This window comes from Sinocyclocheilus anshuiensis, unplaced genomic scaffold, assembly GCF_001515605.1.
Source record: "Sinocyclocheilus anshuiensis isolate Anshui unplaced genomic scaffold, SAMN03320099.WGS_v1.1 scaffold139, whole genome shotgun sequence".
Lineage (NCBI taxonomy): Eukaryota > Metazoa > Chordata > Actinopteri > Cypriniformes > Cyprinidae > Sinocyclocheilus > Sinocyclocheilus anshuiensis.
The window spans coordinates 579,890-594,397 of NW_015549566.1; the positions used below are offsets into that span (position 1 = coordinate 579,890).

The 14,508-nt window shown below is 36.6% G+C and overlaps 3 protein-coding genes across 3 annotated transcripts; 1 reads left to right on the top strand and 2 right to left on the bottom strand.

Moving 5' to 3' along the window:
* Positions 1-1,420: 1,420 nt before the first annotated feature.
* On the bottom strand, positions 1,421-4,705 carry LOC107657229 (uncharacterized; the record flags this gene model as incomplete). Its single annotated transcript, XM_016445254.1, has 4 exons — positions 4,420-4,705; positions 2,234-2,457; positions 1,848-2,003; positions 1,421-1,507 (listed from the first exon to the last, which is right to left on the bottom strand). Coding segments are annotated over exons 1-4 (675 nt in total), but the record flags the coding sequence as incomplete, so codon positions are not given.
* Positions 4,706-7,147: 2,442 nt separating this feature from the next.
* Positions 7,148-9,352, top strand: LOC107657244 (apolipoprotein A-IV-like). The gene is made up of 4 exons (XM_016445270.1): positions 7,148-7,166; positions 7,296-7,368; positions 7,496-7,589; positions 8,299-9,352. The coding sequence occupies exons 2-4, from the start codon at positions 7,320-7,322 to the stop codon at positions 9,089-9,091; spliced, it is 936 nt and encodes a 311-aa protein (XP_016300756.1). The 5' UTR covers positions 7,148-7,166; positions 7,296-7,319; the 3' UTR covers positions 9,092-9,352.
* An 886-nt stretch (positions 9,353-10,238) lies between these two features.
* On the bottom strand, positions 10,239-12,936 carry LOC107657248 (zona pellucida-like domain-containing protein 1). The gene is made up of 9 exons (XM_016445276.1): positions 12,846-12,936; positions 12,537-12,763; positions 11,884-12,074; positions 11,724-11,796; positions 11,550-11,647; positions 11,379-11,462; positions 11,118-11,289; positions 10,923-11,031; positions 10,239-10,515 (listed from the first exon to the last, which is right to left on the bottom strand). Exons 1-9 carry the CDS (start codon positions 12,934-12,936, stop codon positions 10,385-10,387), a joined length of 1,176 nt encoding a protein of 391 aa, XP_016300762.1. The 3' UTR covers positions 10,239-10,384.
* Between the last annotated feature and the right edge of the window lie 1,572 nt (positions 12,937-14,508).

A 14,508-nucleotide genomic window follows, 5' to 3' on the forward strand; every position in this document is an offset into this window, starting at 1 on the left:
GGCCTGGCCAGACAGATGTCGGATCATTGTTTGAAAACTGTTTTTTTTTTCAGCTTTTCAGAGTAGCTACTTTTAGTCACTCTGATCTTCCTTGTCAGTCTGTTTCTAGCCTGGTTATACAAGATTTTATTCCCACTTCTGTAAGCATCCTCTTTTGCATGATGAAGCTGTTTGAGTTTCCCAGTAAACCATGGTTTATCATTATGGAATGATAGAAATGTCCTGGTAGGAATGCACATATCCTCACAGAAACTGATATATGAAGTTACAGTATCTGTGAGCTCATCCAGATTGGTGGCTGCAGCTTCAAAAACACTCTAATCAGTGCAGTCGAAGCAGGCTTGTAAATCCGGATCTACTTCATTAGTCCATCAAACTGATTTCAGTTTCTGCCTGTAGGTTGGTATGAGATGAACTAGACAGTGATCAGAGAGCCCCAAAGCTGCCCGTGGGACAGAGCAATGCATCCTTTATTGTGGTGTAACTGTGATCCAATATATTACTGTCTCTGGTGGGACATGTAACATGCTGTCTGTATTTTGGCAGTTTACGGGAAATATTTGCATTCTTAGAATATCCAAGAATGATTGAAAGAGAGTCTGGGTACTTTTGCTCCATTTTCAGTCCATTTGTTCAGCCAACTGTTGAAGCGCTGCACTCACACATGCGTCTGGAGGAATGTACACATTCGCGTGAATGAAAGAATAAAACTCCCGCAGCAAGTAGAATGGTTTACAGTTTATGAAGAGTGCCTCTAAATTACAATTGTTTAGCCTATAAATTGTACTAGACTAAAATTCAAATGGAAACTGAATATTTAAAAGCTAATTCAAAATATTAATAAATATAATAATAGTATATAAAAAAATACTAAAATAGCATTGCATAAAACGATTAAAATGTCCAGATTTTCATGCAGCAAAATTGTATCCATACTGGAAATTCAATCACGTTAATCAACTAATCATATATGAATATTATATTTTTGACAAAAAAATAAACTTTGTTTTGGTGTATTTTTTTTAAACATAAAACTTTGACAGGCTACAATGCTTAAATGCATGCATTAAAATATACCCCTATTACTCCTACCAAAGCGAGAGGTTTTCAAATTAATGTAATAAATGGAAAAGTAAGACATGTAGTTTTATCAAGATGTTATGAAACAAAGTACATGCATTTTTACTATCTGGGGGAAAATTCATTTGGCACATTGCTTGTAATGTGTTACCCCAAAACTAGACTACTATGAGGTGGTCATCATGTTTTGGGTCTCCTTCCTAACACCACATCATGACGTGGATGGACTAGGCCTGACCTGTTGATTAGACTCAGTGTAGAGCAGGTAAAGGCTTCCAGTGCAAACCAGCTGCAAAACTGGACTCAGGATGCTCCGGCACCAGCCCACACACTCAACCCTGTCTGGCTCAGGCCTGGACAGCCCTCTGCAAGCACACAGGCCCAGGGAACCATCATAGCCTTCATACAGCTCAGGAGATGGACACACCTGGGGGGGTACAACATTTGACATATTGCTCAATGAGAAAACTGCGTCACTGGGTCATAAGTCACACATCATGTTCAGTGGTACACATGTGGCCCCTTATGTGTGCACTAAAAGTTCATGGAGGAAGGTATTTTATTTTACAGGTCATTGACTTGCTGGTCAACCATTCAACACTAAGAAAACATTGAAGATTGGATGTCTTTCATAAGCAAAATAAGCAAGTTATCACGCACCATTCATAAAATTTTGAATGGTATGTCATCATCACTGTACAAACAGCACAACTGTAATGCAGGTTTCTCATTATTACCCCGGTTTCCTCTTTCCTTTGGATGCTCACCTGCTGGGAGCAATACTGCTTCCATTGCTTGTGGTCCAGACATTCTCCATGCTGGTTTCGTGCTCTTCCATCCTTGCAGATCTCATAGACCTTCAACACACAGGCTTCTCCTTTCTGTGTGTATCCTAAAGTACATGGACACTGTCCGTCACTGGCCTACATTCAGGATTGGGAAGACAGCAGCCGTTAGAGACAAAAAATCCTGACTGTTTTCCCTAGTGACTAGTAACTGATGAAAAGAGCATTCAGCAGTCAGTGAGAGTGGTAACCAGACTCCCACTAGGCTGAAACATGAGCGTCTGTCTGAGCAGAGGTCTGCAGATTGCTTCTCTACAATTAGCTACAAATGCATGGGGACTTGTGTAAACAACGCAATAAGTTGTTACCTGGAAGACTTGACCCTCTCGCAGACATGTACAGCTGTCCTGTCCAGGCAGAGGCTGCTGTGACCAGGGCCCACAGGGCAGGCAATTCCTCAAGCCTTCTCTAGGTCCATAGTGATGTGGCGGGCAGCTGATGCAGTCATTCACAGAATGGGCCCAAAAACTTGGTCCAAATGTTCCTCTGAGACATGGAACTGGACCCTCACCTCCCTCTGGGCAGTAAAAACCTTCAGAGTGCACAAAATTAGAAGGTTAATCTTGCTTCAATAATCAAACTCAATTTCAGTCTTAGGAACAGTTCACCCAAAAATGAAAATGTGCTGAAAATTTGGTAACACTTTAGAATAATGGTCCGTTGTTAGCAAGTAACTATGCAGGAAGTAATAGGTAGTACTACATTAACACTTAACTTAATACTATTAACTAATAGAGAAGCAAGATTAACTAAGCAGTAAGTAGTAGCAACTTCATTAAGGATGTGAATTGTTTTTGTCAAGAGAACATTGTTATTTTATTCAAGAAAAGTCCTCCCTAGCATACTGTCACTAAAGGTATAGGTCTTTTGGAGTCGGAGACATACTGAACTGACATAAACTAGAGCTCATAATTGTGAACTAATTCAATCACTTCCTAATTATTAACATTTTTAAAATAATTATTTGTATTATTATTTTATGCTTTTGTTTGAAATAAACAGAGAACATCCATCCTTTGGTAAGAGTAGTAGTCACAATTTTAAAATGTAGCCGACTTATTTGGGGGATATCAAATTCATAAATTAGTTACCACAAATTACCACAAAGAACCCAATTGTTCACTTTTAAGACGTTACTGTTGTGATTAGTAATTAATTGGTTATTCTTTATTAATTGGTCATAGTTCACAAGTAGTTCTCAATGAGGATATATTGTTTTATTAATTATCAAATATCTAATAAGGAACTACCTTTGTCCTAAATTTGCTACTACTTACTGCTTAGTTAATCTTGCTTCTCTATTAGTTAATAGTATTAAGTTAAGTGTTAATGTAGTACTACCTATTACTTCCTGCATAGTTACTTGTTAACAACGGACCATTATTCTAAAGTGTTACCGAAAATTTACTCAGCCTCAGGCCATCCAAGATGCAGATAAGTTAGTTCCTTTATCAGAACACTTTTGGAGAAATTTAGTATTACATCATTTGCTCACCAATGGATCCTCTGCGGTGAATGGGAATGATAAGAGAAACCAATTCATCAGAATGAGAAACTAAACAGCCGATAAAAACATCACAATAATCCACAAGTAATCCACATAACTCCAGTTCATAAATTAATGTCTCGTGAATTAAAAAGCTGCATGTTTGCCCATCATCAAATCCATTACACAAATCAAAAATTTTAATAAAGCAATTTAACTATAAATCATCAGAAGCATCTGTCTTAATTATGACTTTAATGATGAAACATCTTGATGAATACAAACACACAACTTTACACTTTACAAAACTTTAACTGATGGAGCTGTTTGGACTCTCATTCTGACGGCACCCATTCACTGCAGAGGATCCATTGTTGAGCAAGTGATGTAATGCTATCTTGGATGGCCTGAGAGTGAGTAAACTTTCAGCATGAACTACTCTTTAAGTTTTTCTTCAAACATTCAATTTTTGTCGATGTGAACTTTTAGAAAATAAGCTCTTAAAACACACTTTTCACACTCTAACTAATGTACTTGGTCTTCTGAAATTACATTTAACAAATATTGGGATAAATGTCTGAATTCTTGTCTTGATAAGGCAAATTTCATAGCACTGCATCCTAAATACACACATATTAAATGCATTTGTACACTTTTTTAAATATTTTCACAAAATTGCATCATGGCTGGAAATAGCTTGCAATTTAATTATCACAAGTGATAATAATTGTAACAATGAATATCAAAATGATTAATTCACTTATTAGATCATTGTAATTTAAAATAATTTGTATAATGCATTTTTAGAGTTTAACAGAACAAGTGTAAAATATAATTATTTTTATTATACATATAAAAATACACATAAAAGTAGCCAACATATATGATCAAGGCATGGTATAGAGTTTAGGACAGTTGTCTTGTTCACATTGTAATTAAAATTAACCCCAATAAACACCCACTTGATGCATTTTTTACATCCTCGTGTTCCAGAAAAATTCAAGTTACCTGGTTTGCAGGAAGATCTCTCAGGAACTCTTAGAGTTATGTTTGATTCAACAGCAGTGCTCAGTCTTGGGGCAAAGAACCAGCAAAGTAGGGTAGGCCAGCAGAGGCAAACCCAGAACGAGCACATCATGTCAGTTTGCTGTCCAGGGCTCAGAGACAGTTCAAAGGGATACAGGAATCTCTCTCCCTGCCATGCTGAATGATTCATGAACAGTCTAGAGATAAAGTATCACACATGCCAATAGGTAGAAAGATGCAACCTGATGCTGCCAGTTCAGATTACAGGCCACAGTGAAACCATGAAACTGATTAATAATTTTGGCTGTGCTTTAAATGTCTTTCAGCACATCTGAAAAATATCAAATCAGTCACAAGTTGCAGTTTTATGAGAAAAAGTCCAGTCATATCAGAAATGTCCTACTTGTGTACACTTTCTCAAATACTTTGTCAGGGAAAGAGAACATTCCAGGCACTCTCTATTCAAACAAGCAATGGGATGCTGAAACAACAAACCTTGTTTTTCACATCCCTTGGCTTCATTCGTTTGATGCACCCAGTAGGCGAGAAGGCCATGGTCAGCCTAGTAAACCGATTGCAATATCTGGGTTAAAGTTGAATCTGCAGGATCCAGAGTCCTATAGCAGTAGAAACAAGCTTGAATTAACATCAAACACTTACTTAAGCAAAAATTATTACACTCTTTAAACTGTGCAAGGGAATCATATCTAGTATTGACAATGTAAATCAGACATAACATTTGGAGTAAAAAACAATGTTTTAAAAAGTATGAATCTGGATGCCAGTTAAACACTATGCTTACTGCTTATGATGACCTCATAATTTTTGCAATGTGATTCAAATCATTGAACTTGGACCCTGAATTACTTTATCTGAGCATGTGTGGACTATGACCTAATGGTGACTTCAATTATGCAATAAATGTTCACATTTCACACACTTTTAGCCCTACATAAGAATGAACTCAACTGACAAGGTAGCTTTAGTGCCGAAGTTATAAACTTATCTGATAAAAAAAACTGCTAATATATGTTATAGTTAGCCTACTTATAAATTGATATCCATTCCCACAAAACAACTTGTTGCACAATTTGTTATTGCAAGTTAAACTCAATACATGGAGAGTTATTCGCAGTCTCCTCCTAGATAACAACTGTGTCTGTATTTAAAGATCTAACTCACTAGTGACGCATTTATAAATAGCAGGCGACGCTACAACTCGCTAGACTCGTTTTCCTGTGGCACAAGCCACAAGTAAAACACTGTTGTGCCCTAAAAAAATGTACTGGAATACATGGAATACCGTGTACCAACCTAAGAAACATTTTAACTGAAATTTATTTTTTGTGTTCATCTATTGTGTCTGCCACTTATTTTCGGCTGTTTTGAAGCGCGAATGAATCAGAGTCAAGTGCGGGCTGAATCAGTGCGTGGTTCAACCTTAATCATTCGAAGAGTTCACGTATGAACTGAATCCTTTAGAGCTGTTTCTCACTCAGTAGGAAGAAGAAGAAGAAGAATAGGAATATTTACCTGAAACAAACCCTGCAAATGAATATTAACGTTTAGCAGCGATGAAGCACTTTTTTATTAAGTGTGTGTCACGTACGTGAATTAGTCTTTCCTAGGCCAAAGGATGTTAAATTTGTGAATGAATGTAGTGGGATTGATCCAGTTCTGCTGAAGGGTATAAAGTCTGTTTAGTTTCCGTTCGTTTTTTGGGTCGGTGATAAGATATATGACTGACTTAACATCCAACTTTTTTTTCAGAAATTTAACCAGTGATACACCGATAATATTTAGGAAAAGGTAAAAGTGATGCTCCCAAAGTCACCACAATTGAACAATTGTATAATTGTATTGTATCTCTAGATAAACATGTTATTGCCCAGACAGCAAAATAAATGGAGCAAATTACAATGATGTAATGCTTTAGATTTACACAACACACTACCCTGGACAAACAGAATGTTTGGTAACTAAAACTATGGCATTTGAATGGCAAAATTCCCTGTATACGGTTTGTTCTTGCCTAATGCTCACTTATACAGCCGCCAGAAAGTGGGTCTAAACTGGAATAAACAAATGCTCAAAGTAAGCCGCTATTGGCTTTGTATATCACTAGCTGACTCAAAGCAAACCTAAGGACTCATTTAGTAAAGAACAAACAAACAGCACTGTTGCTGTAAACAAACAAACAAACTATAATTGTTCGTGGAGCCAGAGATAATGCAGCAAGCACATGCCTGGTGGGTTCATTCTCTGTGACTTATTTCTGTGTCATTGCTGTGGGAAAACTAAGTAGGACTCAACATGACTGATAAAACTAAGCCAAATTTCATGCAGTTAAGTTCACAGCCAACATAATCCCTGGAACAGAGCATCCTGTATGAAGCCCATGTCGTGTAAAAGTAACCTGTTGACTATAAGAGCTGACCAAATACCTCCGGTTAGTAGTAAACATTCCAATAGCAATGACCTCGCATGAATTGGAACTGCGTCAATATTGGCCTTGATGTGACATCACTGGGGCTACTCTGAATCTGTGTTGTTGGAAGAGAGCAGCTTTGACCATTCTGCAAAATATCTTTAGGTTCCTAGCACCTATCGTTATCAAACTGACCCTCCACGTGGTATGTGTTGACACAGATGAAGAGCAGGACAGCCTCTGATAAGGGACTGCTTTAAATGTGGACCCCGAGAAGAAATTCTCATCTTCACATCAACTGGTAAGGTAGACTAATAGACTAATTCATTCATGACATTTGAATTGTCCTCTTTAATTTATTGGCAGTCAATTATATTTAAATAAATGGATCTAATTACATAAATCCTGTTTGTTTCTTTCTTTCTTTTAGAATAACCTGCAACACTACAAAAATATGAATCTGCAGTTTGTTGCATTGGCTTTGGCTTTAGCAACTACAACAGGTTTGTTGCCTCTTCAGTTTATTATCAATTTCCATTTGCTCTAAAATGGAGATTTTTTACATTCCTTATACTTACCTTTTTTTTTTTTTTTTTTACATTTATCTAATGCAACCATCCTCCCCTTCAGCATTTCCACTCAATGATGAGATCAGTCGAGACGCATGGAGTTTACAGAGAGACAATCAGGCCATTGACAAGAAAAATTTTGCCAAAGACTTGAAGTAAGTTCACTCTCATAGTAGAAGTATTGACAGTACGGTACAATGACATGATGCTTATTTATTTTGTTTATTTTCATGCATTAAAAAATGTTATTCATACATACCATGTCTTGAATACACCTCTTCTGTGATCAGCGTGTTTTTAATTCCTAAATTAAAATTCATTTTGATATTTTTTGAGGGACATGAAGTGAAAATGTCAGAGCAATGCATCTGTGATATCATAATGAAGATGAGATGAAAAAAATTATATTCTCGAATGGATAACCTTATTAAGTAGTTATAATATAGTCATATAGTTATTTCTTAGAAAAAAAACTTTTAATATTTGAAAAACGTTTGTAATGCCATGTAGTGCAACCCACCAAAAAAGTAAAGATATTTATGAATTAATAATTTTACCTTGAAAAATACATTTAAAAATGTTTTTGAAAATAATGAAAAGAGGTGTACACTCAAATGTTATCAAGGTGTATGGAAAATGTTATTTCTTTTTACTTGATGGTTACACCACTTGACATTTAAATTGATTATTTTTTTTTTTTTGTATAAGAGTTTCTTAAACCATATGAACCAACAAGAATACAAAAAGTACATTTCGAATAACTTGGCACAACTAGTTTGATTTTTTTCCTTTTCTTTATCATGGACATTCTTGTCCACATCCAAGTCATTGTCCAAATCACTGACCCCTGATCCTGTTTTGCAGTGGTGTGTGGAAGAACCATGTGGTGAGCAGTGACCTTTACTCCCAAGACTCTTACAACCCCATGGCAGCTGAACTGAGTCGCAAACTGAGTATGGAGTCTGAGCGCCTGAGGGCTCGTCTCAAGCAGGAGCTTGCTGAACTGAGGGAGAGACTCTCTCCTTACCCCAGCCACCCGAAACACACTATGGCCAATGTCAAGGAGTTCCTCTCCCCCTTCACTAAGCAGCTCCAGACGGCTCTCCAATCCAATACTCAGGAACTCTGTGAGAATCTCAGTCTGAACCTCCAGGACCTGAACCCAGAGATAGCCACACTCTACCAGGAGGCAGTGCAGAGGATCACGCTAGCTTTGGAGGTAAGCCACCAGAAAAGGACAGCAGCCTTTGAGGACTTTAAAACAAAAGCATTTGAGGCTGTAGAGGAGGAACGAGACAGCAGTGGAAAGGAGCTTTGGGAGGAAGTTACTGCCAGGCTGGGACAGGAAGTGTGTACCTTCAGTTTAGAGGTACAAGGGAAGGTGGCGGCACTCAAGATAGCTCTGGCAGGCCATCTGGCCTCGGCACAGCCTCCAAGGGATGTGATGGCTTCAAAGGTGGATCAGTTCTGCCAGAATTCCTCAGCTCGGAATCAACAGTTTATTTCTAACTTAGACCAACAGTTGATCGCTCTACAAGAAAATCAGAGTCATGGTGAGTCAGCTGGTTTCCATCAGACAAACATAGAATCCATACAGGAGGATTTCTCAACCCGACTCACAGCCCTATTACAAGACATCGTACACACTCTAAATTAAACAACACACCTCCATTCCAATCAGAAATGGAACTGTAATGTACTGTAAATAACAGCTCTTATGTTTGAATTGTACATTGTGACCTGTAACTTTTGTAGAACAATATTGTTGTTTGTACAGTTTTCAGAAAGATCCTTGTGTAAAGTACAGCGAAATCCATTGAATTGAAAGACAACAGAAAACCTTTCTTCCTTTTACTGAAGATATTCTGTGTAATGTGTGGATGGATATGCTGTTTCATAAACATATAAATAAAAAAAGTTCAGTTTGTACATATTTGAAATAAATATGTGTTGTCCATTGATTATTGTCTCAACTACAGTATATGAATAAAAGTTCTTTCTAAATAAATCACATCTAAACAATTGTGATATCATATTAAATTACAGGAAGCAGCAAATCATTGGCTAATACAGAGGTTTTCAAACCGGGGTCCGTAGAAAATGTGAAAAATTAGACACAATGAAAACTATGTTACAAACTACTTTAATCTATAATAGAAAACTTTTTTACATAATTTAATTTTAGGGCTGTCAACGTTAACATGTTTATCAAATGCAATCATTTTTAACACAAAATATAAAAAAGCTCTTTTACAAATAAATCCTATTTTAAATATTATTTTATACTAAATTCATCTAATAGTCGGTAGAAAACTTTCCAGATATTATTTGAATAATTTACTTTGCTTTTGGTACAGTCGAACTAAAAGCCAATTATTTAATTTAATAAACAACATTGCACACTTAATATTTCTCACACAATATAAATGGTTCTTTATACATGACAAAATATAGCTGCCTTTTGATCATATTTGGGGGTCCTTGGCATCAAAAAGTTTGAAAACCCCTGAGCTAATATACAAGCAATGTGTATAAGAAGCAATGTGTAATCAAAATATTACAAAAAGATTATATGCACAGTTTGTTCCTCTCAATAATGCAGCTAGGCCTACATCCCTCTTACAGTATTATTCAGATAACTATCTAAAAGATGTCAAACAATGCCAATATCAGTATTTGTATTTACATGAGAGAATTAAGCATTTGATTTTTCTTCCAAGCGCATGGTGACTGGACTACACAGTGCTGTCTAAATAGATTAAAATATGCTAAATAGGCATTATGCAAAGCGTTTTTTTGCTGGTTTGTGCAGATGCTGTGATGTGATCAGACGTCTTATCGGCATATCAAATTAAGCTTCATTCAACGCAAAACAGATGGCGAGTTGATGGATCTCTTAGTGGAAAGCCCGAGGCAGAGCACCAGCCCAGCAAAACTTCTTCAGCACAAATCATCCAGCCATAACCAGCAACACAGCACTGCCGGTGGAAAAAATGACCCCCACCACCACTCCAGCCACGTTCATATTGTCCCTGTTTAACAGCTCACTGCCTCCTGATTCACAAGACAAACAATCAGTTGCTGTCAACACATGGCACTGTGCTGTTAGTGTCTAGATTTTTATTTAGCTATATTTAATACGTTTTAAATCATTTTTTAATACTGGTTTTACATTTTTAATAATAATTTTGACATTTTACTATGTTTATTAGTATGTATGCAGCTTTAAAGACCTTATAAAAATGTTTATTTTGGTATTCTAACACCATTTAAAATGAACTAAGCAAAAAGAGTAATATTTTGATGGAAGTAAAGTTTCAAAAAGAATCCCATACCAGAGGTCATTGCAGAAGAAACTTCATTCTCTACAAGGATCAAAAAGAGAGAGTAGTAAGGCTAATCTCAAAATCGCTCTGATTAGGAATTCAGTATGTTTGACAATAAGCTTGGACTCATGCTGGATTCATGTGTATATGTGACTGACTTACTCAGGGCTGCGGTGTGCAGAGGACCCACAGACACTGTGGCAGAATCTTTGGCTTGTGATCCGTAAGGTTCTAGGGCCCTTCGCCTTTGTGTTCTGGCAGAGTTGCAAGACTGTATGAGTAAAATAAGTGAAATGTTAATTGGATGATATTTTCGGTAGTAGTATTCATTCTATTCGAACAGTAAAAGACTCCTACATCAAGAAGTTCTTGGCACTTGTTTGGTTCGCAAAGTCGCAGTATGCAGTGCAGGTATATAGTAGACATTTCTTGATTACGGTGCTCCACGAAGCGGAAGGCTTCAAATGAAAATCTAGAAAACTTGGAACGGCCATTATAAAGCACAGTTGTCCGGTTCTCTATAAAGCATCTGTCATGAAACAATCGAGAAACACTGAACACAAATCAACAACTAAGGGTCCAATTTGAGCAATGAATTGTTAATGAGGAGTAACTCACCCTGTGAAAAAATTGTGCTGTTTGTAGTTGGTGTGATTATATGGTGATGGGGTCGCAAAACAGTGGTCCAGCAAGAGATGAAAACTGAAAAAAAGGCAGTATTTCATTTCACAACAAAACCCTTAAGAAACATGCCATTCACTGTCTAAGAGAAAACTGCCATGTTCTTACTTTCCAGTGAGATTGGCAGCTTTAACTTCAACATAGACTTTAGTGCGCAGTTCTAATCCAGTAAGCGGAACCACCAATTGGCTATTAAAATCTGTGCTCTGATACAGAAATAATAAAAAATATCAATAAAATTATACATATTTTCATTTCAATTTAAGACAAATTCACACTTACATTGAAGACTCCCATGCTGAGAGTGTCAATGAAAGTACCATTGTTGTCACTAGTGGCCACTGACACTGATGACCTGCAGGAAGAATATTAATCAAGTCAAGCCTTTTGTTGTCATACTGCCATTGGTGAAGTAGTGGAGAGTGAATGACTGAATACTCACGCTACAATCTGAGTGTTGTTGATGAGATATTCTAGCGGGTAACGGCAAGAGAAGTGATAGTAGAGGTCTGTGGAGTAACTGATGACGCCCTCTGAAGAGCTGGGCGTATCAATGTATCCTGTGATAATGACGGACTGAATGCTGGAGAACATGCTGAATGGACCAGAGGAACTGGGCACCTCATCTACAATCTAAAAATGTCCAAAGGGAAATTCAATAAAGTGCTATACACAAACGCAATGCATTTAAAACTATTTTACTTTTTTTACCGTTTTAAAAACTACATTTTTATACTTTTTTATAATCATAATTAAACATTTTCGATTCTTTTCTACATTTTACTGCTTTTTTAAAAGTATGTATATACTTTTTAAGACATTTAAAAAAAAAAGTTTTTAAACTTTATATACTTTTGTGATTATAACACATTATTTTATTTTTATTATATTTAATATGTGTATACTGTATTTTAAAATGTTCTATTGTTTTTTTTTAACCTTTTACTATTTTTTATAATTAGTATTTATGCAGTTTTTATGATCTTATAATTTTTTTATTTTGTATTTTCTAATACCAATTAAAATTATCTAAGAAAAAAAAGGGATGACATTTTTCCAGCTCTTGAAGACTGAAATGTCTTTTTTTCTTCCCACCTGCAGAGACTGTCTACATGGGTTCTCCTGGCTGTGGTTGACTGGCAGATGGTAGCGGATGACAGGTGGGTTGACAGTGGTGTCAATGGTGCCCTTGCACTGGGCGTTATTGCGCTCCCCGTTCAGGGCCAGGCCGTTGGGGTCAAAGCCTGCCCACTCAGCAGTGCACAGGTTTACCTCCAGAGTGATCATGTTGGTGCCACAGTCTACCACCAGATCATTGTTGTCTAACCAAAAAGAGAGGTGATAGTGTCAAGCAAACTGCAGAGAATGGAAGACTGTCTCGCATCTGGAAGGTCAGAGATTCACCTGGAACCTTGTTATACTCCGAGGAGCAGTTATAGGCAGAGTGAACCGGTTGCAGGATGAGAGCCAGTGCACAGAAGCAGAGACACAGCATCATTCCTGCTACAGAGCAACAGCAGAACACGACTAAAAAAAATCACAGACTGAAAAAGTAATCCAACAACACAACCTTAACTTATACAACTGTTATAATTACAATGAATGTAATTATTTAGAATGCATTGCGTTGTTTATTAACATTTAAGAGAAAAAGCAGTAGATATCAGTGAAAAGAAACAGTAAACCATACCTGTTTAACTCCCAGGGACACAATTTTAGAAAGGTGATGAGATGCTTCTTATATAGCATTGGACCCCAGGCATGATTTAGGTGCAGGGAGTGTCTCATCCCTCCTACTACAATACTGTACAATTCCTTCCCATATTATAAAATGAATCCGCTGCTTCTGGTTAACAATGACAGTTCCTTTAATACAGTGACAGTGAGATTTGAAGCATATCCAAGAGATACCAGTTCTGTTATTCAGATAAGTCACTATAAATGAAGACTGATAAATATGTGATTATGACAACAAAGATGTAGAAAACATGTATGTATATGTTAATAGGTTAGCATTATTCTATGATCGAAGGCATTTTACCATCATTTTTTACATGTGAAGTGCAATTGGAATCAGGTTTATGATTTATTATGTGTAATCTGGAAGCTGCTACGTACATTGACATCTGCAATTTGTATGTATATAATGTGAAATGCATTAATTAAATCTGTTTATAGAAATAAAGTCTTGAATAGCACACTATAGGTATCCTGGTGGCTATTAATTTGAAATTGTGTTAGTTGTATGGTTTGTTTCAATGAGAGTAAATGATTTTGAGCAACATTTACTCATACAAACAAATATGGTTTGTTGTAACACTGATGTTTTTGTCATAATGTTGTGTATTACATGAAAATCCATATCTTTAAACTTTCAGATGTGTTGTTGTCTGTGTGAACCAACTGTAAAAACTGTCCAGAATTCTTACTTTGTCTATTTTGTCCATCTGAGAACAGATATTTTTCTGTAACAGTATTAAATGTCAAAGTCTTAGAACGTAAATTAAGAGTCTGTTGTGTATAAATCATTTGAAACATAAAATGTTGCATCATCCCCTGGGAATAGAACATTATGAATACGAGAAATGTGATAATGTGCCACAAGGTATGAAACACAGAACGCCAAAAATAACCTTTGTTCGTCTGGCTCGCATGCAAGCCTCATCTATTGTGTTCTGAGAGCAGCTGGATCAAGACACCCCTGCTAAAGGCTAAAGGGTCCATTTTGACTGAGTGATGCTGAAATCTGACAAAGATCTTTGAATGAAGCACATACACTTGTGTCAAAAAGCCCCTTGGTGTGAGAACATATTTCACATATTATGCTTGGATGCGTCACACCTTGATGATTTTCTGTTCTTGTCCACTGGACAAAACAACTCCCTGTGTTCTTCAGTCTTATTCTCAATTTAGATGAATTCATGTGACTGCAGAGATCACTAAATCTGATTTGGAGAGATTGTAAAATGCATAGTGTGAAGTATGAGAATCTTACTTGTTCAAGAAGTCAAGCCACTTGCACAGTCAGATAAGGACAGAATTGACTCCTTCGAGATTACAGTGGGTA

Bases quoted from the DNA above. Each gene is read 5' to 3' on its own strand.
- LOC107657244 (XM_016445270.1), top strand. From the start codon at position 7,320: ATGAATCTGCAGTTTGTTGCATTGGCTTTGGCTTTAGCAACTACAACA. The intron at 7,369-7,495 runs GTTTGTTGCCTC...CCTCCCCTTCAG, and splicing joins GGCTTTAGCAACTACAACAG to CATTTCCACTCAATGATGAG. The intron at 7,590-8,298 runs GTAAGTTCACTC...CCTGTTTTGCAG, and splicing joins AATTTTGCCAAAGACTTGAA to TGGTGTGTGGAAGAACCATG.
- LOC107657248 (XM_016445276.1), bottom strand. From the start codon at position 12,936: ATGCTGTGTCTCTGCTTCTGTGCACTGGCTCTCATCCTGCAACCGGTT. The intron at 11,032-11,117 runs GTAGGAGTCTTT...TTACTCATACAG, and splicing joins AGTGCCAAGAACTTCTTGAT to TCTTGCAACTCTGCCAGAAC. The intron at 10,516-10,922 runs GTAAGTCAGTCA...ATGTGTTGACAG, and splicing joins TCTGCACACCGCAGCCCTGA to CAACTGATTGTTTGTCTTGT.